This window comes from Phacochoerus africanus, chromosome 13, assembly GCF_016906955.1.
Source record: "Phacochoerus africanus isolate WHEZ1 chromosome 13, ROS_Pafr_v1, whole genome shotgun sequence".
NCBI classification, from domain to species: Eukaryota; Metazoa; Chordata; class Mammalia; order Artiodactyla; family Suidae; genus Phacochoerus; species Phacochoerus africanus.
Window position 1 is genome coordinate 67,758,818 of NC_062556.1, and position 27,224 is coordinate 67,786,041.

The 27,224-nt window shown below is 42.1% G+C and overlaps 1 protein-coding gene and 1 non-coding gene across 5 annotated transcripts in view; one reads left to right on the top strand and one right to left on the bottom strand.

Moving 5' to 3' along the window:
• Positions 1-27,224, top strand: part of UBAC2 (UBA domain containing 2) — a 178,540-nt gene that overhangs the window by 7,961 nt on the left and 143,355 nt on the right. For all 4 annotated transcript variants that reach the window (XM_047755766.1, XM_047755769.1, XM_047755767.1 and 1 more), the window contains exon 2: positions 22,855-22,982. In XM_047755766.1, coding sequence (XP_047611722.1) covers positions 22,855-22,982 — 128 coding nt within the window. The remainder of the gene's footprint in view (positions 1-22,854; positions 22,983-27,224) is intronic.
• On the bottom strand, positions 13,155-13,261 carry LOC125113663 (U6 spliceosomal RNA). The gene has a single exon (XR_007131530.1). It is a non-coding gene; the product is annotated as a U6 spliceosomal RNA (small nuclear RNA).

Here is a 27,224-nt window from a genome sequence, read left to right on the forward strand (position 1 = left end):
TTTTTTTATTTTTTGGCCGCACATGCAGCGTGGAAGTTCCTGGGCTAGAGATTGAATCTGAGCCACAGCTCTAGCCATGTGGGATCCTTAACCCAGTGCACGTGGACTGGAGATGGAACCTGCACCTGCGCAGTCACCCGAGTCACAGCAGAGACAGTGCCAGATCCTTAACTCCAGGATCCCGCCACAGTAGGATCTCCTGGCAGGCCTCTTTAGGGGTGGCTTTAGAATGTATGTAATTCTGCTCTAACTTATTCATTTGTTGCAGCAAAGGATGAGCTCAGCAGGCCTAGGTTACCCAAACTCCTGCACAGTTGTCTTTAATGCTTGACTCTTGGGGATAAACTGTGTCCCACATTTCTTAAGTTTGGGGGGGTATATCTTTGAAACTGAGAAATACAATACTCTTCATTTAAGAATTTTGGTTGAGGAAGGAAGACAGGTATTGAAGGGCAAGCCTGAGGGAGGATGCTTTTAAAAAGTGTTTTTCTTTTCAGTCTAAAAGTAAGATTAACCACATTATAGAAAGGTTGCAAGATAGAGAAAAACCACAGTTAGGATTTCAGTTAATTTTCTTCATCTTCCCACCCCATACATTTATGTTTTTGTTTTAAATGGACTGATTTTATTGTTATAAAAACAAATGCATGTTCACCAAAGAAATTCTGAATTATGGGAAAGTAGTAGGAAGAAATAATATCATTTATTGACATCTTGGTATTTATCTTCATACTTTTTCCATTGCAAAAATGAATATCCAAGTAAATAATTAAAAATAAATTTATCACACTTGAATACTGTTTTGTAACTTGCTTTTATTTCATATAATACTCTTAAAATGTGATTGTAATGACACTGTGTATTCTGCTTTTCTCTCCTTGTCATAAGCATATGCTCTTCTCACACTTAGCTTGGTGCTTCCCTCTTTTCTTTCTCTTATAGTAACACTGAGAGCATCTTAATTTTCAGATATTCTGAGAAGTAAAAGAAGATTAAAGTGTACTATAACTTTTGATACTGCCAAATCTAGCCCCACCTATGACTTTACCAGCAATTTAAAAGAGAAAAGATTGCTTTATTTATTACATTTAATTTTCACAGTAACTCCAGGTATTGCTATTCTGTTTTTTTTTCCACAATGAGTATGTTGAGGCTCAGAACATAATTTGTCCAAAATCACATAGCTAATATGTTGAAAAGCTAGGACTTGAACTCAGGTTTCCCTTCCTTTAAGAGCCTTAATTTTTTTCCACTGAGTCATGCTACATTAAAGAGACTAAATTTTTTTTTTTTTTTGTCTTTTTAGGGCTGTTCCTGTGGCATATGGAAGTTCCCAGGCTGGGGATTGAACTGGAGCTATAGCCGCCGGCCTTTGCCACAGCCTCAGGAACACAGGATCCGAGCTGCATCTATGACCTACACTGCAGCCCATGGCAACACTGGATCCTCAGCCCACTGAGTGGGGCCAGGGATCAAACCCGTGTCCTCATGGATACTAGTCTGGGTCATTACCCCTGAGCCACAGCGGGAACTCCTATAGAGATTAAATTGATGTGAACTTAGTCTCTTTAAGGAATTTTCCATTTGGCTAGGAGCAATGGTAGTAAGACTTCTAAGCCTTAGGAAAAACATTTGGGGAAAAGAATTATAATGTATATGGGAGTTCTACATACCTCTATAATTTCTTATAACTTTTCAATCAACAGTAAGAATGAGTTACTCGTTTTACGGTAACATTGTAACTGTAAATTTTTTTTTCCACTAAGGATATCTTGACATTTCCTTTTTAGTACATAGGATGAAATTTGTGTTTCATTTATTTTATTTTATTTTTTTATTGTTATTTCCCCAATACAGTTTTTTTTTCTACTGTATAGCATGGTGACCCAGTTACACATACATGTACAAATTCTATTTTTGCATGTTATCATGCTCCATCATAAGTGACTAGACATAGTTCCCAGGGCTACACAGCAGGATCTCACTGCTAATCCATTCCAAGGGCAATAGTTTGCATCTGTTAACCCCAAGCTCCCCAACCACCCCACCTCTTCCCCACCCCCTTGGCAACCACAAGTCTATTTTCCAGGTTCATGATTTTCTTTTCTGTGGAAAGGTTCATTTGTGCCTTATATTAGATTCCAGATATGAGTGATATCATAAGGTATTTGTCTTTCTGACTTACTTCACTCTGTATGAGAGTCTCTGGTTGCTGCAAATGGCATTATGTTGTTCTTTTTGATGGCTGAGTAGTAGTCCATTGTGTATATATACTACATCTTCATAATCCAAATGTCTGTCATGGACGTTTGGATTGTTTCCATGTCTTAGCCATTGTGAATAGAGCTGCAATGAACGTGTGGGTGCATGTGTTTTTTTCAAAGAGTGTTTTGTCCAGATATATGCCCAAGAGTGGGATTGGTGGGTCATATGGTAGTTCTATATATAGATTTCTAAGGTACCTCCATGCTCTTCTCCATGTAACTGTAAATTTTACTTATGTAACACTACTAGGCTCTGTCCAAGCAGCTTATATATGTATTAACTCATTTAATTCTCAGAACAACCTTGTTAGGTAGTGGGATTATTCTGGCCAGTTTGCAGATGAGGAGGGTGAGGTACAGATATTTAAGCAATTTTCCCAAGATTGCTCATCTGGTGATAAGCAGGACTAGAATTTGAACCCAGTCTGGCTCCATGCTGTGTGTTCTGAATGCTTCTCAGACTCGAGGACATGTATTTACATTTTTTGACCACTGTGTTCATAGGCTGATGATGAATATAGCAGCTCAGCTTAGCAGCAGAGCTTACTTCCTGGTCACTGAAAGCTCATTCTGGACCCTGGCAGGTTGCTTCTCCTTCCTCCCCTTGCGACCGCCACAGCTGTTTCCTCGTGCGTCTGTCCACCGTGTTCCTTCTGATGGATTTCAGTCCATGAGCCCCGCCTCTTTCTTCTTAAATCAGAACCAGGATCCAGTTCTGTTTTCAGTAGAGATGTTTTTTTGTCCTAATTAGGATCTTTTTGTACAAGCTGATGCATTATAGCTGTTTTTACTTGCATGTTTTTCATTTTCCCAACTCTTCTCGTATTAGTCAAGTTATTTTCTACCTTCTCCAGCTTTTTCCACTCTCACCTTGTCTTAGTATTAGTTTTAGTAGTGAGGGTGGAATCTACCTTAAATCAAGCTACTTTAAAAAAGCATTTCTGTAGAATTTTAATAAGTGCAACCTAATAAAGGAATAGACACGTTACTCTCCCACTTAAATAACCACCTGTGATAGTTTAGTCCTCATTCTTTTAGACACTTTGTATGCAAGTGCTTGCCTATGCATTCTCTCAGACACACACGTGTATACACTTATGTATGTGTGTGGTGGTCAAATAAACATTTTGTTATGCTCCCCTAACATTATCTTAGGTACAGAATCATGATTTCCAAGGATTATAACATGTTATATTAAAATGTTTGTCTCCAGTATTTACCCATTTAAACAGCATTTTGGGGGCCATCTTTAGAACTAAGTATTAATCTCATCTTTGACTTCATCCTGAAGAAACTGTCACACATGTGGAATTATAATGTCAAAGAATAGGAATACTTTAAAGCTTTTGATCTGTATTGTCAAATCCTTCCAAAAAAGATGTAACACTTTTACACCTTTCAGCAGTTTAGAAGGGTATCTTTCTCACCAAGCTCTTGTAGCACTTGAGTATGATAATTTAAAATAATTTTTGCCAATTGAGAGATTGAAAAATGATGTTTCATTATTGTCTTAATCTGCATTTCTTTGAATGCCTGGGAAAATGAACTTATTTTCATCTTTCATATTTATTGGTGATTTTAATGTGTTTTTTGAACTGGTTTGACTACTTATATCCTTTGCCTTTTTTTCCCCTCCTATTAGAGTGTTAGTGTTTTGTTTTGTTTTTACAAATTGATTTCTAAAAGCCCTTTAAGGGTACTAGCATTAGTTGTGGTATATGTTACAAATATTTTAACCATTTGTTAATTGTTTCTTAATTTTATTCATGAATTTTTTTCACATAAAGTTTTTCATTCATAGTCATTAAAATAAATGGGTTAGCTCATAAATTTTATTTAGCCAAATTCATTTTTTCTTTAACAAGTCCTGGGCCTCTTAAGATCTGTTAAATATTCATTTACTATTTTTTGCATCTTATTTTCTTCTGATTATGAAGATAATATATACTGTTGGTACCAATTCAGACTATCTGGAAGAGGAGAAAGTGAAATGTGAACTCTTTCTTCTCAATCCTGTAGATTGTTTTTTCCCCTGTGAATCCAGTGTGTGTATGAATGTGTATCTGTGATTAATATAAGCACGTGATAAAAATTTAAAGGAGGTGATAGGAATTCTCTTCACTAGGAGTAGCCGCTTTTGAGTTCCCCTTTCTTTGTTTCTCTACTATTAAAGCTTTAAATGATGTATTTATTCCTTTCTTGATTTGTCAACTACTGGTTCTGCTTATAGATTCCCCATAATGAAAGATGAGGAATTTGCATGTTACCAACCTCCCCATCTTTTATTTATTTATTTATTTATTTATTTATTTGCTTTTCTGGGCCACACCCACAGCACATGGAGGTTCCCAGGCTAGGGGTCGAATCGGAGCTGTAGCTTTTCTGGGCCACAGCCACAGCCACAGCCACAGCCACGTCAGATCTGAGCTGCGTCTGCGACCTACACCACAGCTCACGGCAACGCCGGATCCTTAACCCACTGAAAGAGGCTGGAGATTGAACCCACATCCTCATGGTTCCCAGTTGGATTCATTTCCACTGCACCACAGCAGAACTCCATCCCCCTTTTTTTAATCTTTTTTTTTTTTTTCTCTCCCCATCTTTTAGTTTTGATTTGGTTACCCCCTGTAGTGGTTACCTTTATAATCTTAAACAATGGACAAAACCCCTTTATTTTTTTTGATTTATCAATTTTGGGCATAGTCAGTAGACTCCACCAGGAAAATGAGAAAAATTAGCCCAAGAACATGTAGTCTTTTGTCCTCTTCAATTCTTAATATGCTGTGTTTACAGTCTGTTCTATGATAATAAAGTCTTCTGTGCTTTGTCTGTAGGTTGATTTTTATATGGAAGATCATAAAAATAGCTATATTAACATGAGTATGATTGTGTATTTATTGTTGAACCGAGGTCTTTATTGTTGGAGCCACAGAAGAAATTAGAGCCTTAGGTTAGAAACCCTGTGCTGCTTCAAGGAGTTCATTCATTCTTTTGCGATTTCTTCACTCCTTAAGGTCACGCACACTTACTCCTGTTTCTTGGCCCTTGCTTCTTTCTCTTCTTGGAGTCTTGCGTGTTTTCCCAGGCACCCCTCCTGCAGTGATGGTCTTGGTGTAGAGGACACAACTGGTGGCTTTCCAGATGCTCCCTTGGCTGTCCTTGTACTTAGTGAAAGGCTGGTTCACAAGTAGCTGGTGTGGGTTTTCTCTTTATTTGTGGGTAGGTCTTTGTCCCCAAGAGGCCCACACCTCAAACAGCAGTGTAGACTCTGTTCAGGTTTGCAGAGCTTGTGAACAGGCTGGTTTCCTTATAGGGTGCAGAGGTGGGGAGCAGAGGCGAGCAAAGGACAGTGAAAATCCCCTACCGTGGGCCAGGTTAGGTGGGCTTGGCATTGGTGGGTGAGTGTGCGAATCTCACTTTGAGTAAAGCCACCCTTCCTCTCACCGCCCCCTCCCCCTGTGCCCCGTCACCCAGGTTGGCATCTCCTGTGGGAGTCTGATGATGCCCAAGCTCTTTTCTTCTCTTTCTCAACCCTCAGACCCTTACGGTGTCCTAGGTGGATGACCACTTTCTTCGGAGCATTTATTCGATTTTATTTTGGAAGCAAAGCCTTTTTTTTCAGCTGGGGTGGTCGAATGAATGGCTGTGTGTGTGAGAAAAAAAAGAGTGAACTGGGGGCGGGGTTTTGTGGAAGGGCCTGGCCCAGCTGTCAAAGCACCAGACACGTGTGGCATTTGTACCCTGATGGTTTAAACAGGATGTGGGCCCAACACCAAGGGCCATTGAAGCAAACATAAGATAATAATTCCCTTTTCAGTTCTTTTTCCTCTTAGTTGTAACAAAGAGAAAGTCTCAGGTGCTAGTCTGAGAAACCGCTAATAGCAGCTAGTTTCATAGTGTAACGTAGAGAAAGGGAGGCAGGCTCAGATTTTTATGTCAACAACAATGTTAGAATGTAATAGAATGTATTTATAGTTCCCACCTACTGATGACAAAGTGATACTTGTTTTACATTTACTGTAGTGATAGGAAGTTTCCTTTTTTTTTTTTTTAATGGCCCTGCCCACAGCATATGGAAATTCCTGGGCCAGGGGTTGAACCCAAGTTGCAGCTGTGGCAACGCCATATCCTTTTAACTCACTGTACTGGGCTGGGGCTCGAACCTGCCCCTCCACAGCAGTCTGGGCCACTGAAGTCAGAGCACTGTAGGAGCTCGAAGTTTCCTTTAAGATACCTTTATTTAAAACATAGTAATGTGATATAAATACTAAATGAATCAAGGCTAGATAATACTGAGATATGGCAAAAATTGTGGTGCTGTAAAGGAATGACTGAAGCTTGAGAAATACTCTAAATTATTCTGGTGGGTAATTCTGTTTGTTCATACGCCTCCCTAGGTCTTAGTATTTCTTGATTAGTTCCCTGGACTCATTTGGAAGGGGAGGTTTCTCTGGTGTTTTAGCAGTTCTTTTATTCCGACATGACTTTGAAAGGGAGGGAAAATGGACAGGTGTAAGAGTCTGTCATCCTGAACTGGAATTTTGTCTAGCTATCTTTTTGGATTCATTGTTTTTACTCAATTCTTGAATCCATTTAGAATTAGTTTTCGTACTTACAGAGTTTCAATGGGGCTTTTGGTCTCCACCAACAAGCCAGTCTTGGCACCAGTGGTTAAAGATGTTTAGTAGCATCTCTCCTCATAAGTGGCTTAGGTGCTGAAAGGCCATGTGCACATCCACACTTAAAAGAGGAGTTCCCGTCATGGCGCAGTGGTTAACGAATCCGACTAGGAACCATGAGGTTGCGGGTTCGGTCCCTGCCCTTGCTCAGTGGGTTAATGATCCGGCGTTGCCGTGAGTTGTGGTGTAGGTCACAGATGTGGCTCGGATCCCGCATTGCTGTAGCTCTGGCATAGGCCGGTGGCTACAGCTCCGATTGGACCCCTAGCCTGGGAACCTCCATATGCCGCGGGAGCGGCCCAAAGAAATAGCAAAAAGACCAAAAAAAAAAAAAAAGAATTAAAGCTTGTTTTTCTTCATAGGCTTGTCCACCTGATAGGAATGGAAGAGGTTCCTTGGATTATCAAACTTTAACATCAGATTTGGGTTTTTCCGCCTTGCAGACATATGTTCTGTTTGCATCTTTCCCTCCAGTAAACCAGATGAGTCTATGTTAAAAGTCTGCTGAGCAGATAGCTCCTTGTTCTGTTTATCTTCCCAGATGTTCTAGTGTATGTCTTTATATGTATGGGATCCTTACTTGTCAGTTTACCTTGGTCGAGTCAAAGATTCATAGGGTCTTTGAACATACGGAACCATCCCTGTTTTGTCCTGAAGCTGTTACTGTTAGGGCAGCCCCTTCACCAGCCTTGGCCTTTATGACTCCAGCCTTCCCTTAAACTAGCCTTTCTCTGATACGCATTCAGCTCCGTGATGATTGTCTAGGCCAGACTGAACACTGGCAGGCCACGCAGACGTGTTTTGCTTGACCTCTGGTCGATCGGGAGGGTGGAGGGTGGGAGAAGAATCGCCTTCCAACATTTTAAAGTTGGAGTCTTTCAGACAGAAATCCAGATTCCTCTTATCTCCTGAGGGGACAGTCTGGGAATTCCAGGGCTGAATTGTTATGTGACAAAACCCCATGATTATGCACTTTTTGCCATCTTCCTCCCCTGGTGCATTATGGCTTCCTTAGGCACTGGAATTTACAACACACTTTCTTGCCAATAGCCACACATTTTCTCTTTAATTTTTTTTTTTTTTTTAGGGCCGCACCTGTAGCATATGCAGGTTCCCAGGCTAGGGGTCGAATTGGACCTACAGCTGCCAGCCTACACCACAGCCACAGCCACGCAGGATCCGAGCCGCGTCTGCAACCTACACCACAGCTCATGGCCACGCCAGATCCCTGACCCACTGGGGGCTCAAACCCATATCCTCTTGGATACTAGTCGGATTTGTTTCCACTATGCCACGATGGGAACTCCTCTCTTTAAATGTTTTATTCTTTTCTTTTATAGTTTATCATATGGGTCTAGAACTATCTACAAGCTTCTTGATGCACTTTTTCAGATTTGTTCCTACTGTTGAGTAACATCATTATTTATGTATAACATTTATAGTTTTACTACTTCTTTTGGCCTTTAAAATTATTGTTTCATTATAATTGTATTCCTTATCTAATTAGCTCTTTTAACGATGACTGCCTTTTTTATTTTTACACTTACATGTTTGTGTAAAATTGCCCCAAGAAGAGTAAAGTGTTCACTGTAGCGACAGGACCAAAATTAAAAGTGTAGGCGCCTAGTGCCGTTGTTGATGATGGGCGGGTCTGACACACTTTTCTGTGGCATGGGAGCCTTTGTGTTTGGCTTTGTTTTAGAACTTTCTTTTTCAATTTCATTGCTCATTCTCTCCCCGTACCCCTTCACATTGTCTGAATATTTTTTTAAAATTTTATTTTATTGAAGTGTAGTTGATTTACAATGTTGTGTTACTGCCTGAATATTTTAGATGTAGAATGCATTCTTGTATCTAGAGGGCACGTCTTCCTCCTTCTTGCCTTTTTGGGGGGTTCTTTTCTGGAAATTTCTAGCCTTTTCTCCTGTTCGTTTTCTGGGTAAGTTTTAACAAGCATAGGTCCAGTAACAGGCATTCATGGCTGGCTTAGAGCGTTTTACTTCTGAACATTGCAGGTAACTGAGCACAACAGTAGTAAACCTGGGACCTTTCGATCCTGGGCCGTCTAATGGATGTCTTTGCTGAGATGGTCACCAGAAGGCACTTGCTCTCCATCTCTTGGTCACTGAGGTTAAGTTGCCTTAAGTTTTCTTCCAGGAAGCTCCTGGAGCCCAAGAATAAAGCATGGTGGGTGCAGAAAGTGTCCCTTGCAACATAAGGGTTTCTGCATTTTTGTGGACTTCCATACGTTGGTTTAGCCCATTTGGGCTGAAGAACCTTAAAGAAGTTAACGTCATAAAACACCAAATCACCCCATTCTTGTGGGACCCCTGAGAAGTTTACCAGATAGTTAAGTAGTCAATAATAGGAAAACCAACGTAGTAGCATATGGAGGCCCCTTCTGCAGCGGTGTGAACCACACTGGGGGTTTTGATGGGTGTGCTTTGACACGGCTGATTTGTGGGGTTGGGCGGAGTGGCTGGCTTGCTGCCTTTTTCTTCGCCTCATCCATCCCTGTGTATATCGTCTGCCACAGTGCTTCTCTAACAGCCCACATGGCTAAGCTTTGCAAGACCTGTGGTTAGTGTCTTTAGTACATAAAAAATGCATAGAATTTTTATCCAGGTGCAGTTCACATAATGTAAAACTCACCATTTTAACCATCTTAAAGTGTACAGTTACTGACTTCCAGCAGGTGTACATTGTTGTGCAGTCATCACCAAGCACTATCTAATTCCATTTTTACCCCTGAAGGAATTCCCTGGAGGCTCAGTAGGTTAAGGATTCAGTGTTGTCACTGCAGCGGCTCGGGTTCTGCTGTGGCACAGCTTTAATCCGTGGCCCTGGAACTTCTGCATGCTGTGGGTCCAGCCAAAAAAACACAGTACCCACTAAACAGTCCCTCCCATTGCCTCCCATTCCCTCCCCCTCCCTACCACTAATCTGCTTTCTGTCTCTGTGGGCTTTTATTTATTTATTTATTTATTTATTTATTTTTGTCTTTTTGCTATTTCTTTGGGCCACTCCCGTGGCATATGGAGGTTCCCAGGCTAGGGGTCCAATCGGAGCTGTAGCTGCCAGCCTACGCCAGAGCCACAGCAACGCGGGATCCGAGCCGCATCTGCAACCTACACCCCAGCTCACGGCAACGCCGGATCGTTAACCCACTGAGCAAGGGCAGGGACCGAACCCGCAACCTCATGGTTCCTAGTCGGATTCGTTAACCACTGCGCCATGACAGGAACTCCCTCTGTGGGCTTTTAAATTCTGGACATTGCATGTAAATGAAATCATATATATATGTGGCTTTTTGTGTCTGGCTTCTTTCACTTAGCTGATGTTTTCAAGAATCTTCTTCCATGTTGTAGCATGAGTCAGTGGCACCTGTCCTACGTCTAATAGTCCGTTGTATGGATATACCACATTTTAAAAATTCATCTGTCAATGGACATTTGCGTTGTTTCCACTTTTTGGCTCTTGTCATAATGCTGTGATAGATGTTCAGGTTTTTGTTTGAACATCTGTTTTCAGTTCTCTTGGGTATATAACTAGGAATTGTTGGGTTTTATGATAATCCTTTTTTTTTCCATTTAAAAAAATGTATATTTAAATCATATCATTACATTGTATACTTGAAATAGCTTACAGTTTTATGTCTTTTTTTAATATTTTTTTTAATTTTCCCACTGTACAGCAAGGGGATCAGGTTATCCTTACATGTATACATTACAATTACATTTTTTCCCCCACCCTTTCTTCTGTTGCAGCATGAGTATCTAGACATAGTTCTCAATGCTATTCAGCAGGATCTCCTTGTAAATCTATTCTAAGTTGTGTCTGATAAGCCCAAGCTCCCGATCCCTCCCACTCCCTCCCCCTCCCATCAGGCAGCCACAAGTCTCTTCTCCAAGTCCATGATTTTCTTTTCTGAGGAGATGTTCATTTGTGCTGGATATTAGATTCCAGTTATAAGTGATATCATATGGTATTTGTCTTTGTCTTTCTGGCTCATTTCACTCAGTGTGAGATTCTCTAGTTCCATTCATGTTGCTGCAAATGGCATGATGTCATTCTTTTTTATGGCTGAGTAGTATTCCATTGTGTATATAGACTGCATCTTCCGAATCCACTCCTCTGTCAATGGACATTTAGGTTGTTTCCATGTCCTGGCTATTGTGAATAGTGCTGCAATGAACATGCGGGTGCATGTGTCTCTTTTAAGGAGAGTTTTGTCCGGATAGATGCCCAAGAGTGGGATTGCGGGGTCATATGGAAGTTCTATGTATAGATTTCTAAGGTATCTCCAAACTGTTCTCCATAGTGGCTGTACCAGTTTACATTCCCACCAACAGTGCAGGAGGGTTCCCTTTTCTCCACAGCCCCTCCAGCACTTGTTATTTGTGGATTTATTAATGATGGCCATTCTGACTGGTGTGAGGTGATATCTCATGGTAGTTTTGATTTGCATTTCTCTTATAATCAGCGATGTTGAGCATTTTTTCATGTGTTTGTTGGCCATCTGTATATCTTCTTTGGAGAAATGTCTATTCAGGTCTTTTGCCCATTTTTCCATTGATTGATTGGTTTTTTTGCTGTTGGATTGTATAAGTTGTTTATGTATTCTAGAGATTAAGCCCTTGTCAGTTGCATCATTTGAAACTATTTTCTCCCATTCTGTAAGTTGTCTTTTTGTTTTCTTTTTGGTTTCCTTTGCTGTGCAAAAGCTTGTCAGTTTGATTAGGTCCCATGGGTTTATTTTTGCTCTAATTTCGATTGCTTTGGGAGACTGACCTGAGAAAACATTTGTAAGGTTGATATCAGAGGATGTTTTGCCTATGTTCTCTTCTGGGAATTTGATGGTTTCTTGTCTTATATTTAAGTCTTTAAGCCATTTTGAGTTCCTTTTTGTGCATGGTGTGAGGGTGTGTTCTAGTTTCATTGCTTTGCATGCAGCTGTCCAGGTTTCCCAGCAATGCTTGCTGAATAGGCTTTCTTTTTCCCATTTTATGTTCTTGCCTCCCTTGTCAAAGATTAATTGACCATAGGTGTCAGGGTTTATTTCCGGATTCTCTATTCTGTTCCATTGGTCTGTCTGTCTGTTTTGGTACCACTACCACACTGTTTTGATGACTGTGGCTTTGTAGTATTTCTTGAAGTCTGGGAGAGTTATGCCTCCTGCTTGGTTTTTGTTTCTCAGGATTGCTTTGGCGATTCTGGGTCTTTTGTGGTTCCATATAAATGTTTGGATTGTTTGTTCTAGTTCTGTGAAAAATGTCCTGGGTCATTTGATAGGGATTGCATTGAATCTGTAGATTGCTTTGGGTAGTATGGCCATTTTTACAATATTGATTTTCCCAATCCAGGAACATGGAATATCTTTCCATTTCTTTACATCTTCTTTGATTTCTTTGATTAAAGTTTTATAGTTCTTGGCATATAGGTCCTTTACCTCCTTGGTCAGGTGTATTCCGAGGTATTTGATTTTGTGAGGTGCAATTTTAAAAGGTATCGTATTTTTGTATTCCTTTTCTAATATTTCATTGCTGGTATACAGAAATGCAACTGACTTCTGAATGTTCATCTTATATCCTGCTACTTTGCTGAATTTATGAATCAGTTCAAGTAGTTTTGGGGTTGAGTCCTTAGGGTTTCCTATGTATAGTATCATGTCATCTGCATACAGTGACAGTTTTATCTCTTCTCTTCCTATATGGATGCCTTTTATTTCTTTTGTTTGTCTAATTGCTGTGGCTAGGACTTCCAACACTATGTTGAAGAGCAGTGGTGAGAGTGGGCACCCCTGTCTTGTTCCAGATTTGAGTGAGAAGGCTTTGTTTTTCCCCATTGAGTATTATATTTGCTGTGGGTTTCTCATAAATGGCTTTGATTATATTCAGGAATGTTCCCTCTGTACCCACTTTGGCGAGGGTCTTGATCATGAATGGATGTTGGACTTTGTCAGATGCTTTTTCTGCGTCTGTTGAGATGATCATATGATTTTTGACTTTTTTTTGTTAATGTGGTTTTTTTGTTGATGCTGATTGATTTGCGTATGTTGAACCATCCTTGTGAACCTGGGATGAACCCAACCTGGTCATGGTGTATAATTTTTTTTGGTATGTTGTTGGATTCAGTTGGCTAAGATTTTGTTGAGAATTTTTGCATCTATATTCATCAATGATATTGGCCGATAGTTTTCTTTTTTGGTGGTAAAAATATGGAACGCTTCACGAATTTGCGTGTCATCCTTGCGCAGGGGCCATGCTAGTCTTCTCTGTATCGTTCCAATTTTAGTATATGTGCTGCCGAAGCGAGCACGGTTTTATGGTAATTCTATGTTAAACTTTTTGAGGAACCAAAAGATAAAAGTCAAGTACTAAAAATAGTAATAGTGAAAAATCCCTTTGGACCATGGACCAAGGTAGAAAGATATCAGCTTTCCTTGTTATATATTAGAAACGCTTTTTTTTTCTTTTCACCTAGAGCATGCAGGTAACTAATTATTGCCCGGGGTTTAGTGTAAGCATTCACTGAGATGGCATTACACAGAAAGTGGTTTTTTTAGTACAGTGCTTGGCATTAAGTAACCCACATATAATGTAATAATTATTTTAGGAGAATACACAGTCACCACAGCCTGATTGCTATTCATTGCCACAGAGTGATGGCCATGTGCAGTCATAGACCCAAGAGGTAAATGACCCAGAAGGAAACACCCTAAACTTTGGTGTTTTGTGTTGTCTTTGCTGTAAATGGTTTGCATTTTTACTTTTAGCTAAATGCATTGTCTGTTCTCAAAATCTGAGACATATCCCTATTTTCAGAAGTAGAAGGACTCATTACAAAGCAGTGACTTTTTTTAAACCTTCCATTTGATCACTGCTTGAGCTCTTCATGTGTGAACCACTTCCTTGCTCACAGAGGGGCAAGGAAGACAGCTAGTGACTTGCCGTATCTCAGTGCACAAAGACTTAACGAAATGTTTCACTGAATTAGTAACTAGTTAAACCAAAATTACATTTCTGATTCTTAAAATATTTTCATAAAAAATTAAAACCTCCTATGAACAGATAATTCAGAGGGCACCACTGTTAATATTTTGATAGGTGCTTTAAAAAACCACATATATTTATGGACTGTTTTTTTAAAGTACCATATAATAATGCTACTAGAAATACTTTGTACTTACTATTTAGAAACATCTTTCCAAGGCATGAAATATTTTTCCATAACCTAGTTTTTGTTTTCTTTTTGGCCGCACCTGTGGCGTGTGGAAGTTCCTGAGTGAGGGATCAAACCAGTGCCACAGCAACAACCTGAGCCTTTGCAGTGACATTGAGTCCTTAACCCTCTGAGCCACAGAGGAACTCCCTCTGTAACCTACTTGTTAAAATTGATTATTATTCCATTTTATGGATAGAGCATAATTTATTCAGTCGCTTATTGGACATCCATGTTGTTTCAGGTTTTTTCACTATTATGAACAATGCTGTAATGAGCGTCTTTGCAGCAGAATTTGTACATATCCATGGTGATTAACTGTAGGCTAAATTCTTAGATGTAGGGTTTTTTTGTTTTGTTTTGTTTTTGGATCAGAGCGTTGACATATATTTTTCAAACGTTTGTTCAGTTTAGCGTTTAATATGCACCCCGCTCTGTGGTGCATCCTTCCAGACGTCCGTCTTTGTATATTTCCATTCATAATTGCATTTACTTTTGTTACACAGGGTACCACTTTGATTTCTGTTATTGCTGGTAGTGATGACATATATCTTTTACTAAATACCCACCATGCAGGCAAAAATCCTTTTGGACCATGGAGCTCTGTGGCTGTGTAGCATAGGAAGCAATTGTATTTGTAGTCAGGTTGTCAGGGTTTGTACCTGGTCCCTGGCCGTTAGATCAGACACCTCCTCTTGCACAGCCTTTCTGTGTGCTTAGCCTCACCTCTTATTCCATGTATTTGTATACTCTTGTTTGGTGTAAGCTGGTTGGATTTGGTAAAGCTTATTTCTCTGTTCCTCCCTTGGGGCTTCTTTTCTGTGGCAACTCCAGACGTTTGAGGGATAATGGATAAAAATACCTTCTGTTCCTTCTCTGGGTGATGGTTCTGAGATACATTCACGAGGTTTCTTAGAAAATCCTGTGGGATCTAGCACTTGTCAGAAACATCTGTCACTCAGAGTGGTGACCAGCTTCCTAATGGATCCTTGTATTGACTCTCCCTCCCTATTTCATTCCCCGAGTCCTTCACTCCTGCTCCCTGCACTCACATTCCAAAATGAACTACCTGCCTGCTAACCTTTGTTTTATCTTTTACTTTAATGGAACCCAGGCCAAGTCATTTGCAATCATGGACAGGTAACTTACTCTTTGAGTCGCAGTTTTCTCATAAATTTGGAGAGGATAGTGTCTACCTCATATAATTCTTTCATTCACCAAATACTTGTTAAAAGACTGCTACAGGCCCAGTACTATCCTGGGTGTGGAAATATAGCAGTGTGCAAGAGAAACAGGACTCTGCCTTCATAGAGTTGACATTCTGATGAGGGAGACAGACAAAGAAGTAAACAAAGAAGAATTTCAAATAGAGAAAAATGCTGTGAAATAAGTAAAAAGTCACGAGGGAAAGCCATTCAGAGGAGATGCTCTCTGAATGATGAGGACAGACTGGACATGAGGAGAACATTTTGAGTGGAGTGAGTAGCAGGTGTAAAGGCCCCGAGATGGAGGAGCCTCAGGAGCAGGTAGTGCACACAGAATGCTGTGGATGGGACTTTGCACTTGCTAAGGGCTCAATAAATGTTGGACAGTATTAGCAGTAAGATTAGATCAAAGGGGTAGACTGTCGCTAACTACATGGCAGTAAGTAGTCAGTTTTGTGTCATCACTTGACAAAAATTGGCTCAATAGAATATGCATAGGATGTGAACGGAGTTGCACAGTACATTTTTCTGTTGATGTGGTGAGTTACATTGATTTGCTTTGCATTCAGTTAGTTGTGATGTATTATCCTTTTATAGCAGGGTTCTGTTTGCTAATATTTTGCTGAAAATATTGCATCTAAGAGATACTGGTCTGTTTTAACATTTTTGTCTATATTTGGTATCAGTGTAATGTTGGCTTCATAAATGAATTGGGAAGTCAGTGTTCTCTCCTTTTTCATGTGGTGGAAGAGTTTGTGTGGGATTGGTATTCTTTTTGATGTAAATGCTTGGTTACAGTTCTCCATCAGGCCTGGCGTTTTCTTTGTCGGAAGACTTTTAGCTATGAATTCAGTTTCTTCATTTGTATAGGACTATTCAGGTTTTCCATTTCTTTCAGAGTGAGCTTCTATAGATTGTATCTTTCAAGGAATTTGCTTATTTCATCTAAGTTGTTAAGTTTATGGCCAAAATGTTGTTTCTGATATTCCCATATTATCCTTTTAAAAATTATTTATTTGGGATTAAAAACCACATGTATAAAATCTACCACTCTAACCATTTTTAAGTGTACAGACGAGTGGCATTAAGTGCAGTTCACAAAGCTGTAAGCCCCTTATTAGCCTATTGACATCTGTGGCATCCCTAGTGATATCCCTTCTTTTATTCCTAATACTGTTAATTGTGTCTAGATCAGTCCTGCTAGAGGTGTATTAATTTTACTGATGTTCTCAAAAGAATTAGCTTTTTAACTTCACTCTATTATATTTTGGTTTTCTGTTTTATTGTTTTCTGATCTTAATTATTTCTTTCCATATGTTTAGTTAGGGTTTAGTTTGCTCTTCTTTTTCTAGCTTTTTTTGAAGCTTGTACCCTGTCATTATTTGAGACTTTTTCTCTTCCTATATAAGCATATAATGCTATAACTTTCTCTAAGCACTGCATTATTTACAGCCCACAAATTTTGCTTGGTTGTACTTTTACTTTTCATTCTGTTTAAAAGATATTCCAATTTCCCTTGTGACTCTCTTTGGCCCAGATATTATTTAGAAGTATGTTGTTTAATTTTCAAGTACATTTGATCCTTGAACAGTGTGAGGGTTTGGAGTGCCAGCCTCCATGACATCAAAAATCCGAGGGAAACTTTACAGTCGGCTCTTCATATCTCAGGTTCCTCATCCATGGATTCAGCCCACTATGGATTGTGTAGTGTTGTAATAAATATTGAAAAATTATAAGTAGACCCTTGAAGTTGAAACTTGTGTTGTCCCAGGGTTGACTGTATTTGGAGGATTTTCCATCCATCTTTCTGTCATTGTTTTCTAGTTTAATTTTATTGCAGTTAGGGGACATACTTTGTATGATTTTAATTTCTTTAAATTTACTGAGATGATATTTAGGGCCCAGAATATGGTCTCTTTGGGGGAATGTTCCATATGCATTTTAAAAAAATGTGTAATTTTCTGTTGTTGGGTGGAGTGTTCTGTGAATGTCAATCAGGTCAAATTGATTGATAGTGTTTTTCAAATCTTCCATAATCTTGGTGATTCATACAACAACATACCACAGCCTCGGTGGCTTGAACAGCAGAAGTTTATCTTCTTACATGTCAGAAGGCTCTAAGTCCAAGATCAAGGTGTTGGGAAATTTGGTTTTTCCGGAGGCCTCGCACCTTGGCTTGTGGATGGCCGTCGTCTTCTCCCCGTGTGTCCTCCTGGTTTTTCGCTACGTGCGTGTGACTCCCTGGTGCCTCTTCCTTCTCCTGTAAGGACAGATTGGATTAAGGCCCCGTCTTTAGGGCCTCCCTTAACCCTAAATTTCCTCTTCGAAGATCCTTTCTCCAAATACAGTCCCCTTGAGGGTTTGGGCTTCAGCCTCTGAATCTGGAGGGGAGGGAGGTTGCAGTCTGTGACACTAATTTTCTGTCTACTTGGGTTATTGGTTACTGAGAGAGGGGTACTGAAGATTCCTACTGTGTTTGCGGATTTATCTGTCTCTGTAAGTTTTTGCTTTGTGTTTTTGAAGTCTTTTCTCAGCCCTCAAATTCTGTGATCCATGATGTGCCTTCCCCACTGTGTTTTATAATGAAAAATTTCAAACATGCTGTAAAGTTGAAGGATGATATAGTGAACACCATAGACCTACCACCCAGATTCTACAATTAACATGTTACATATTTGCTGCATTAAATATCCATTTTCTTTTTCATCATTTCATATTTTTTGATGCATTTCAAAGTGAGCTGTGGTCCCTTTATCTCTAAATCCTTAAGCAGAAATGTTAACTAGAATTTAATAATTATTTGAAGTTCTTTTGTTGTTGTTTTGAGGTAAACTTTTCATATGGTGAAGTGTACAGAGCTTCCGTTGGTCAGTAAATCTTGCTATCTGTAGCAATACTGTATAGTTGTCCTGTGATATGGGACTTCCTGCACTTTTGTATGTTATCTTGTTGCTTTCCTCCTAGGTTTCTTGGATCTGATTTTTGCTCACCTTAGGAGGACTTAATGGAAGCGATATCTGATTTAAGTAATTAGGTCTGTATTTTTAGGCATTTAGTCCTAGGCAGAATTAAAATGGTTGTATAAATAGAATCAGTTATTAATTCAGTAAATATTTTATTTATTTTTAGTCCTTATTTTTAATCGTGTTATATATATAACACTATATATATATAGTGAAATTTGCCCTCTTAACCATTTTTTGGTGTACAATTCCATGGCGTTAAGTACATTCACCTTGTGTGCTTTTGTGTCTGCGACTCTTTTCATCTTGCAAAGCTGAGACTCTGCACTCATTAGACAGCTCCCTATTCCTCCCACCCCCTAGCCCCTCACAACCACCGTTCTACTTCCTGTCTCTAAATTTGACTACTTCGGTACCTCATCTAAGTGAAATCATAGTGTTTCTCTTTTTGAGTCTGGCTTCTTTCCTTCAGTATAATGTCCAAAATATTTTACCCATCTTGTAGCATGTGTGAATTTCCTTCCCTTTAGAAACTGAATATAATTCACTGTGTTCCATTGTATGAATGTACCACATTTCGCTCATCCACTTATCCATCAGTGAACGCTTGGATTGCTTTCACCAGTATTTATTGAGCATCTTTGATTAGACAGACACTTACTGACTGCCTGTGTGGACCTGATCCTGTCATAGGCAAGAGAGAGACTGCAGCAGGGACTGTACAGACAAAATTGATGCCCTCGGGAACCATATTTTTTCATGGGGACTGAGGATGGGGAGATGGACAATACACAAAGAAATGTGTTTCTTTCTTTTTCTTTTTTTTCTTTTTTAGGGCCACACCTGCAGCATATGGAAGTTCCCAGGCTGGGAGTAGAATCAGAGATGCAGCTGCTGGCCTATGCCAACAGTCACAGCAACACCAGATCCTTAACCCACTCAGTGAGGCCATGGCTCAAACCTGCATCCTCATGGATACTAGTCGGATTGTCCCCACTGAGCCACAACAGGAACTCCTAATAAATGTATTTCTTGATTCTAAATTTTTTTCACATTTTAGTGTTTCTAGTATCGGGTCGTACCTCACAATTGATGACATCCTAGAATTATATTTGACAGTGTTTCTTTTTTTAGTGGCACCTAAAATAGTGATGTATTTCAGTCAGTTGGAGTGATAGATTTGGTGAATCACTGATAAGTCAGTTGTTGATAAGTGCTACAAAAAAAAAAAAGATGATAATCCAGAACAGAAGGGATAGAGAGTTACATAGGGTATCTACAAATAAGGTGACATTTGAGCAGAGCACGTGTTCAGTACAGATATTTTTTTCATAGCAGGACTTCCTCCCTGAAGGATGTCGTGTGTTGGTTCACCTTCTGGTTCTCACTGTGCACTGGTAACAGCTTGTGGATGTGACTGAGTAGCAATGGTGTAGCCAGTAGAGCCCTGGTAGGTGGCAGTGAAGATGGGGTTTGGGAACATTTTGCAAAATGGGCCCAGATCTTGTAGGCGTGGTAAGAGTGAGGCTCACAGAATTTCCCATCTTAAGACCGGGCCCAGGAGTTCCCATCGTGGCACAGTGGAAATGAATCCAACTAGGAACCATGAGGTTGTGGGTTTGATCCCTGACCTTGCTCAGCAAGTTAAGGATCCTGTGATGCTGTGGTATAGGCTGGCAGCTATAGCTCGGATTGGACCCCTAGCCTGGGAACCTTCATATGCTGCGAGTGCATCCCTAAAAAGCAAAAAAACCCCAAAAAACTGGCAACAGTTCTTCTACTTCCTCAGAACAAAACTTTGGAGTCGTCTTTGCTTTCTCCATTTGCCCCATACTTTGCACCCAGTTAGCCTGCAGATTCTGCCTGCTGTACCTTCCAGACCTACCCCAGTTCTGACTCTTCTCACCGTCCCCACCCAGACCACCCTGGTCCAGGCCGGCATCCTCTCTTGTCTGGATTATCGCGGTGGCTTCCAGACGGGTCTCCCTTCTTCTGTGCTGCCATCCTGTAACGTCTTCTCAATTTAGCAGCCAAAGCGATCCTTTGCAAACATGCCTGATCATGTTGCTCCTCTGCTCAACGTCCCCCAAAGCGCCCCACCAGGCTCCGAGGAAAGGTTAAAGTCCTTACGGCCTGTCGGGCTCTGCACTGTTTGCTCTGTTCCCTCCCAGCTTTGACCTACCTTTGTGCTTTGCGCTTATTCTGGGTTTAGCTGCCTTGGCAGCCTTACTGTTTCTTAGTCATTGAGTGTGGTGTTGTCTCAGAGCACTTGTGCTTGCTCCTTCCTCTGCCTGGAATTCTGTTCTCCCAGATATCTGCAAGGCCAGCGTCCTCAGGTGTCTGCTCAAATTTCCCCTTATCAAAAGGCCTTCCAATGACCCTTCTGCTTTCCCCTAAGCCAGGATGGGGTAGTTGTGCTGCAGTAGCAAACACCTCTAACATATCAGGGCCCTGAAATGACAAGGGTAGATTCTCACTGATGTTGTCCTGCCACTGAGAGTCACCTGGGAGGGCCTCTTCCATATTGTCTTCAACTCCAGGATCGGGCAGGTAGCTTAGCCCCCATCTTGAGCATCGGCCCAGGGAAGGACCGCTCACTGGCTCTTTAGTGTTTGCCTGGAAGTGATGTCTGTCACGTTGACTTGGCCAAAGCAAGTCACGTTGTCATAGCCAGCTTCAGTTAGGGCCAGGTGTGAGGGTCGCAGCCCTGTCGGGTGTGTGGAGAGAGCAGGAGGTCTGTGGTGGATAACACAGCCTCGCTCTGTGGCATTTGTTTCTTTCTGACATGATGCATATTTACTTTGCTTTGGGTATTTTCTTTTCTCTACTGTCTAGACTGTAAGTACCACCAGGGGATGGACTTTGTCCATCCTTTGCCGCTGTGTCCCAGGGCCTAGGATAATGCATGGTCTGCAGGAGGAGGAGCTCATGAATTGCAGAGAAGGAGGGAGAATGCCAGAGCAAATCACTCCTTTATTCATGTGGTGACACAGAAGCCATTGGCAGTGTGGAGCAGGAAGGTTTGAGGAGAGAGCACACTTTCCAGAGAAAAGCAGTACAGTCACTGGTCAGTGGCGATGAGAGACCAGGACCTGGCAGGGGCATCTTGCAGCTCAGCTGTGTGCTTTTTCCCCAGTAACATCGAGTCACTCAGAAGCCAGCAAGGAAGAGGCAGGAATGAACGACAGGGTCCATTTCACGAGGCAGATGAAGGCCAAGTTGAAGAGGAAACGTGATCTTAGCTGCCCCTTCACAGTGCACCACCAGCACCCCAGCTCCGACTTTGGTCCTGGCAGAATAATGAAGGAGAAGCTTGTCTTTAACCAGGGAGGCCCATTCCCCTGGGGTGGTGACCGCGGCGGTTGGAGCAGTTTCCCCATGTCCATTCTTTATTGCCTTTACTTCTCATAGTACTTTTGAGGTAGCTCCTCTTACCTTCATTTTGCGGAGAACTGAGGCTTAAATTGATCTAGTTAGAATTTGGGTTGGTCCAGCTCACAGCTGCAGTGCTTTCCCGGGGTGGGGTGGGGGGCCTCTGTTAGCCGTCTTGGTGGTGAAGACAGCGTGCAGCCCCTTAACCAGTTCAGATGTTAGTGAGACCTTACCAGAGAGGAAACAGTTGGGCTATTTTTGTATACTCGACCAAGTGCGGTAACCACATCACCAACCGTGACTAGTAGATTCACTCCCAGGGAATTTCTCATGAGTGCTGTTGAAGTGCACCTCGCACAGTCTGAGAGTGTCCCTGTCGGTGACACTGTCGTGGGGTCTGGCCTGTTGATCTGGACATTTCATCCACCCAAGGAGCTGTGCTGGGCTTCACGGCCAACATAGGGAAGAGAAGGCAGGGCCTCCTTCAGGACTCTTTAATGTAGTCGGAAAGGCCAAGCAGGTTCCAGACCCAGACTCCTCAAGTGGTACCTGAGCATGGGGGCGGGGGTGGGGGGGGAGCCCCAGGCTAACATGGGAGGTTCTGCCGCTGAAGGAGGAGGTGGAACCCAGCTATGCTCTGAAGGCTACATGAGGTTTAGACCAGGCTCTTGATTGGAAAACAGACTCGGGCCCCAGGAGGACCGTGGAAGGTCTCTGCAGGCCGCTGTCTCTGCAGTGTCGGCACTGTTAGTGGCTTTTTAAATTTCTTAAAATAAATGTTTATGGATGTGAATCCCAGTCATGCTCAGGAGCTCACTGGCCACATTCCACGGAGAACATCCGCCTCTGTCTACTCCTTTACGCTTTGGTGACCGTGTTCTCAAAGTGTAAACTTGGTTTGGTCTCATGTTAGAGCCAGATGCCAGTGAAGCGCCACCACCGCGACGTCCACTCTGCCCAGTGCCCCTCGATCACTTAGCTCTGCGGGAGGATGTTTTGAAACAATACATTAATAAGGATTAAATTCCAGACTCTGTGAACTTTGTCTTCATTCTAATTCAAAAGAAGTGACCTCTCTTGCTTTTCACTTGTGTGGTTTTTAAAATCTTAGGGACAGTCATTCTGAAAGCAGTTTTCTCTCTCCCTGCAGACAAGGCACCTCTGTCCAAGAGCCTTTTACTGGTCCCCAGCGCCCTGTCCCTCTTGCTGGCCCTTCTCCTGCCGCACTGTCAGAGGTTCTTTGTGTACGACCTCCAGGCAGTCAAGGACGAATTCCAGGTAAGCTCTGCCCCGCTGGTTCTGGGAGGGGAGAAGGTGGACTTGTTTCTTTGATTGACCTTCTTTTCTGCCATTCTTGGTCTCTCAAAGCCTCTCAAGTTGTAAGAAATATTATGTATTATTAATGTTCCGTTAACAAGTAACCTTTCTCCCTGCATTTATTGGTAATTTTAGCAAAGCAGATAAGAATGAACTAGTTGCAATATTTGCTTTTACACATCTTTTCAGTTTCACTTTTTGCTTACAGAAATGCAGTTTTTTAATGGAAATGCAATTTTTAATTTCAGGAGAATTAATGTCAGATCTGGTTTTTGAATGATTCGTATGTTATTTAACATTTAAAAAAAAAAAAACTTGCCTTAGTTTGAATATGTGAGCCAAGTTCTTTCAGCTCTAATAGATCGTGAATTACTGTGAGTTACTTTTATAGCGGTGGTTAAACCAAGTAGGAAATTGCTCTTGGGTATTGTTGCTGGGAAGAGCGGAAGTCTACGACTTTTGAGATTTATGGCCTGATCTCATTGAAAATGGTGGTGCTGGGTCTTGTCTATGAGTTGCGGTCCAAAAGGGGTGTACTGATACCAAGTCCAACCTGGCAGGGGTTTCCCCACACCAACAATAAGCAATTCGCAGACACTGGCTGTCTGTCCTACAATTCAGCTCAATTCTGACACCTTCTCCTGGAGCCCGCATCAGATTCCATAGGGTGAGGCCTCAGTCCCACAAGGTGCCCACCCCACCTCCACTTCAGATGCCAGTCCCCAGCCCAGGTTGTCACCTCTCCTGACTGGTTGGCTGTAAATCCGTTTCCATGGCTCCCTCCTCAGGCTCAGTCAGTTTGCTAGAACAGTGCATAGAACTCAGAGAAACATTGTTCTTACTGGATTACCAGTTTGTTATTAGAGGATGTGAGAAAGGACGCAGATGAACATCCAGATGGAGGGCACGTGCAGAGCAAGATGAGGGGCGAGGGTGCGGGGCTTCTGAGCTCTCCCTGAGCCCCACTCCCCCCGTGTCCATCAGCCAGGAAGCTCCCAGTCCTTTGGGTTTTCATGGAGGCTTCATTACCTAGGCACGACTGATTAAATCACTGGCCATCGGCAGTGGATTCACCCTCGACCCCACTCCTTCCCCAGAGGTCAGGGGGTGAGGCCAGAGGTCAGGGGATGGGGCTGAAAGACTGGTTCCCCTGGAAGCCAGCCGCTATTCCTCATTTTTTCTTCACTTTGGAAATTCCAAGGATTTTAAGAGTTGGGGCAGAGGGCGGGGGAGACCAAACATACATTTCTTATAAATCACTATGTCACAGAGTTTGAATGCAAATCATGGTTATAACGTGCCATTTTTTCTTTACTAAATGCTTGATTAGCCATTTGAAGGATAACCACTCACTCTTGAACACTGACACCTTTTTGTCATTGCTCAAGTGAGCTTCACCAAGTTTCTGTGATTCGGTTATTTATCTACACTACTGCCCTCTGTCCAAATACAGTAGAGTGTGATTTTAGTTACTATGACGCTCTGGTTCTCAACCCCGGCTGCACAGTAGAATCACCTGGATAAACATTCTTCTTTTTTTTCTTTTCCTTATTATGGCCTCACCTGTGGCATTTGGAAGTTCCCTGGCTGGGGGTGGAATAGAAGTTGTGGCTGCCAGCCTACACCACAGCCACGGCAGCAGTGGGTCTGAGCCGTATCTTGACCTACACTGCAGCTTCTGGCAAGGTTGGATCCTTAACCCACTGAGCGAGGCCAGGGATGGAATCCGCATCCTCATGATGGATTCTAATTGAGTTCTTAACCCACTGAGCCACAACGGGAACTCCTGTTTTTTGCTTTTTTTTTAATGCCAAGACCTCACCCTAGTCTGAGTCACAGAGCCTAGTGATTGGGGCCTGGGCATTGGTGTACTTTTTAGAAAGATCCACGGGGGACTCTAGTGTATGGCCAGCCCTGAGAACCACTTCTGTAAGGGAACGTAAGGCCTCTGCCCCTGAGTTGGTACCTTTCTGATTTGGGGAGATTAAATTGGTTCACCTGCGGAGTTCCTGTTGTGGCTTAGTGGTAGTTAATCCGGCTAGCATCCGTGAGGATGTGGGCTCTCTCCTTGGCCTCTCTTATTGGGTTACGGATCCAGCGTTGCCATGGGCTGTGGTGTAGGTAACAGACATGGCTTGGATCCTGAGTTGCTGTGGCTCCGGTGTAGACCAGCAAGTGTAGCTCTGTTTTGACTCCTAGTCTGGGAACTTCCATATGCCAAAGGCATGGCCAAAAAAAAAAAAAAGAAAAAGAAAAGAAACACAATTGATTCAACTGGTTAAATTGGCAGCAGTTCCCTTCTACTGCACCACTTTGTGGGCATCTGTGCTCAGAGGTGGTAACCTGCCTGGATGGAGGACAGCCACCCTTGTGTCCACAAGGCTGAGTAGCCATATTCTGCTGCTGGAACCTCTTAGGAAGGAAGCCTCGCTGTGTGTTTCTAAGAGCTGCAGAGATGCGGAGAGTTTCAGTTCTGCCTCGGGAAATCTAAGCATGCATATACACAAGAAGGTAGGGCACAAGTTCCTGTTAAATCCTCTGTGACTGGTAAGTAGGGACCAGCGTGTATGTTTTTTGGGGCGGGGGCAGACGCAACCCTGCAGAGCCTTAGCAATGGGAGTTCCCCATTTGGTCTAAAGGGAGGAGTAAGTGTCAATTGCCAGTTGGGAGAGGAGAGCATTTGACTTGCTGAAGCAGTAAGAACTTCAGACTCTCAGGAGTGCTGGGTGGGAGGTGTGGTTGGAGACTGATGTGAGATTAGGTTGGATGAGGACAGGAGGGCAGCTGATGAAGGCCTTTATGTTGCAAGTTCAGCATCTCCTGGATCTTGGTGGTTGGGCGACCCTGCCTTTGATCTTCCTCAGGTTGAAATGCAGAAGCAGTGCCTTGTGGGTCCGTCTTCACAGGGAGCAGCCACCTTCCCGCCAGTACCTGGTGGTTTCTTCTCATACCAGGTCTCAGGCTTGTGTGTCCTTGAGTGTAGTTAGAAAACACAGATCACTTTAAAATGTAGCTTCTAGTATCATGTGTCACTAACTGAAAACAAAACAAGAAACGGGCCTCTGTAGCCCCAATTTGTCTTGCTTCATGAAGTCTTCATCTCCTAGATTTTCCCAGCGGCTCTCAGGGCCTGGCCCTGAGTAGAATCCCTTCGTTGGAACTTTAAACGTGTGGAAGGAGACTTGGCGCTCTTCCATGGTTTCTACATCTGCCAGTCTGCAAAGACGATAGACACCAGCTTCGGACATTTGCAGAGTACTGCACAGCTTACAAAGCTCTCATGCAGCCTGTCTCACACCATCACAGTGGCATAGAACACTAAAGTGTTCTAAAGTCCCAATGTGAGTCTGCTGCAAAGTCAGGGAATTTCTGAGGGAGGAGAGATTTAGTTTGGAGATGTCACCTCTGTTCCACGTGTGTGTCCATGATGTCATTTCTAACTGATCATGGTGCCATTTCTTCTTGAACACAGCTATGGCCTTAGCACAGATTTGTAGGCAGCCATCCCCAATTTGGCTTGATTGGCAGGTGAAATGAACTCTAGTGGCCGTCCCTGAACTGGTCCAGTGCCCCGATAGTTTACTCATTACTGTTGAGTAAAGTCAGCCTGCTGCCTTGCTTGGAGGTGAGACAGATGCAAAATGTTTTGACAGTTGGGATAGTTCATTTTGCATTTGTATTCTTGTTATTATTTCTGTTAGCAAGAGCACAGGTGGATGACCTGATACAAGTGAAATACTCTCTTGGTGCCTCAATTTTCTTCTCAAGATAGAATGAACATAGGCATACATTGGGTTTGGTTCCATATCACAAAAATAAAGCAAGTCACATGAATTATTTTGTTTCCCAGTGCAAATAAAAGTGATATTTACACTGTATGTAGTCTGTTGAGTGTGCAGTAACATTATGTCTAAAACACAGTGCACAGGCCTTAATTAAAAATACCTCATTGCTGAACAATGCAAACCATCATCTGAGCCTTCAGTGAGTTGTAATCTTTCTGCAATAGTAACAGTAAAGATCACTGATAATCACATAATATAACACATATAATAATAATAGAAAAGTTTGGAGATCCCATCGTGGCTCAGTGGTTAACAAATCCAACTAGGAACCATGAGGTTGCAGGTTCAATCCCTGGCCTCGCTCAGTGGGTAAAGGATCCAGCGTTACCGTGAGCTGTGGTGTAGGTCGCAGATGCGG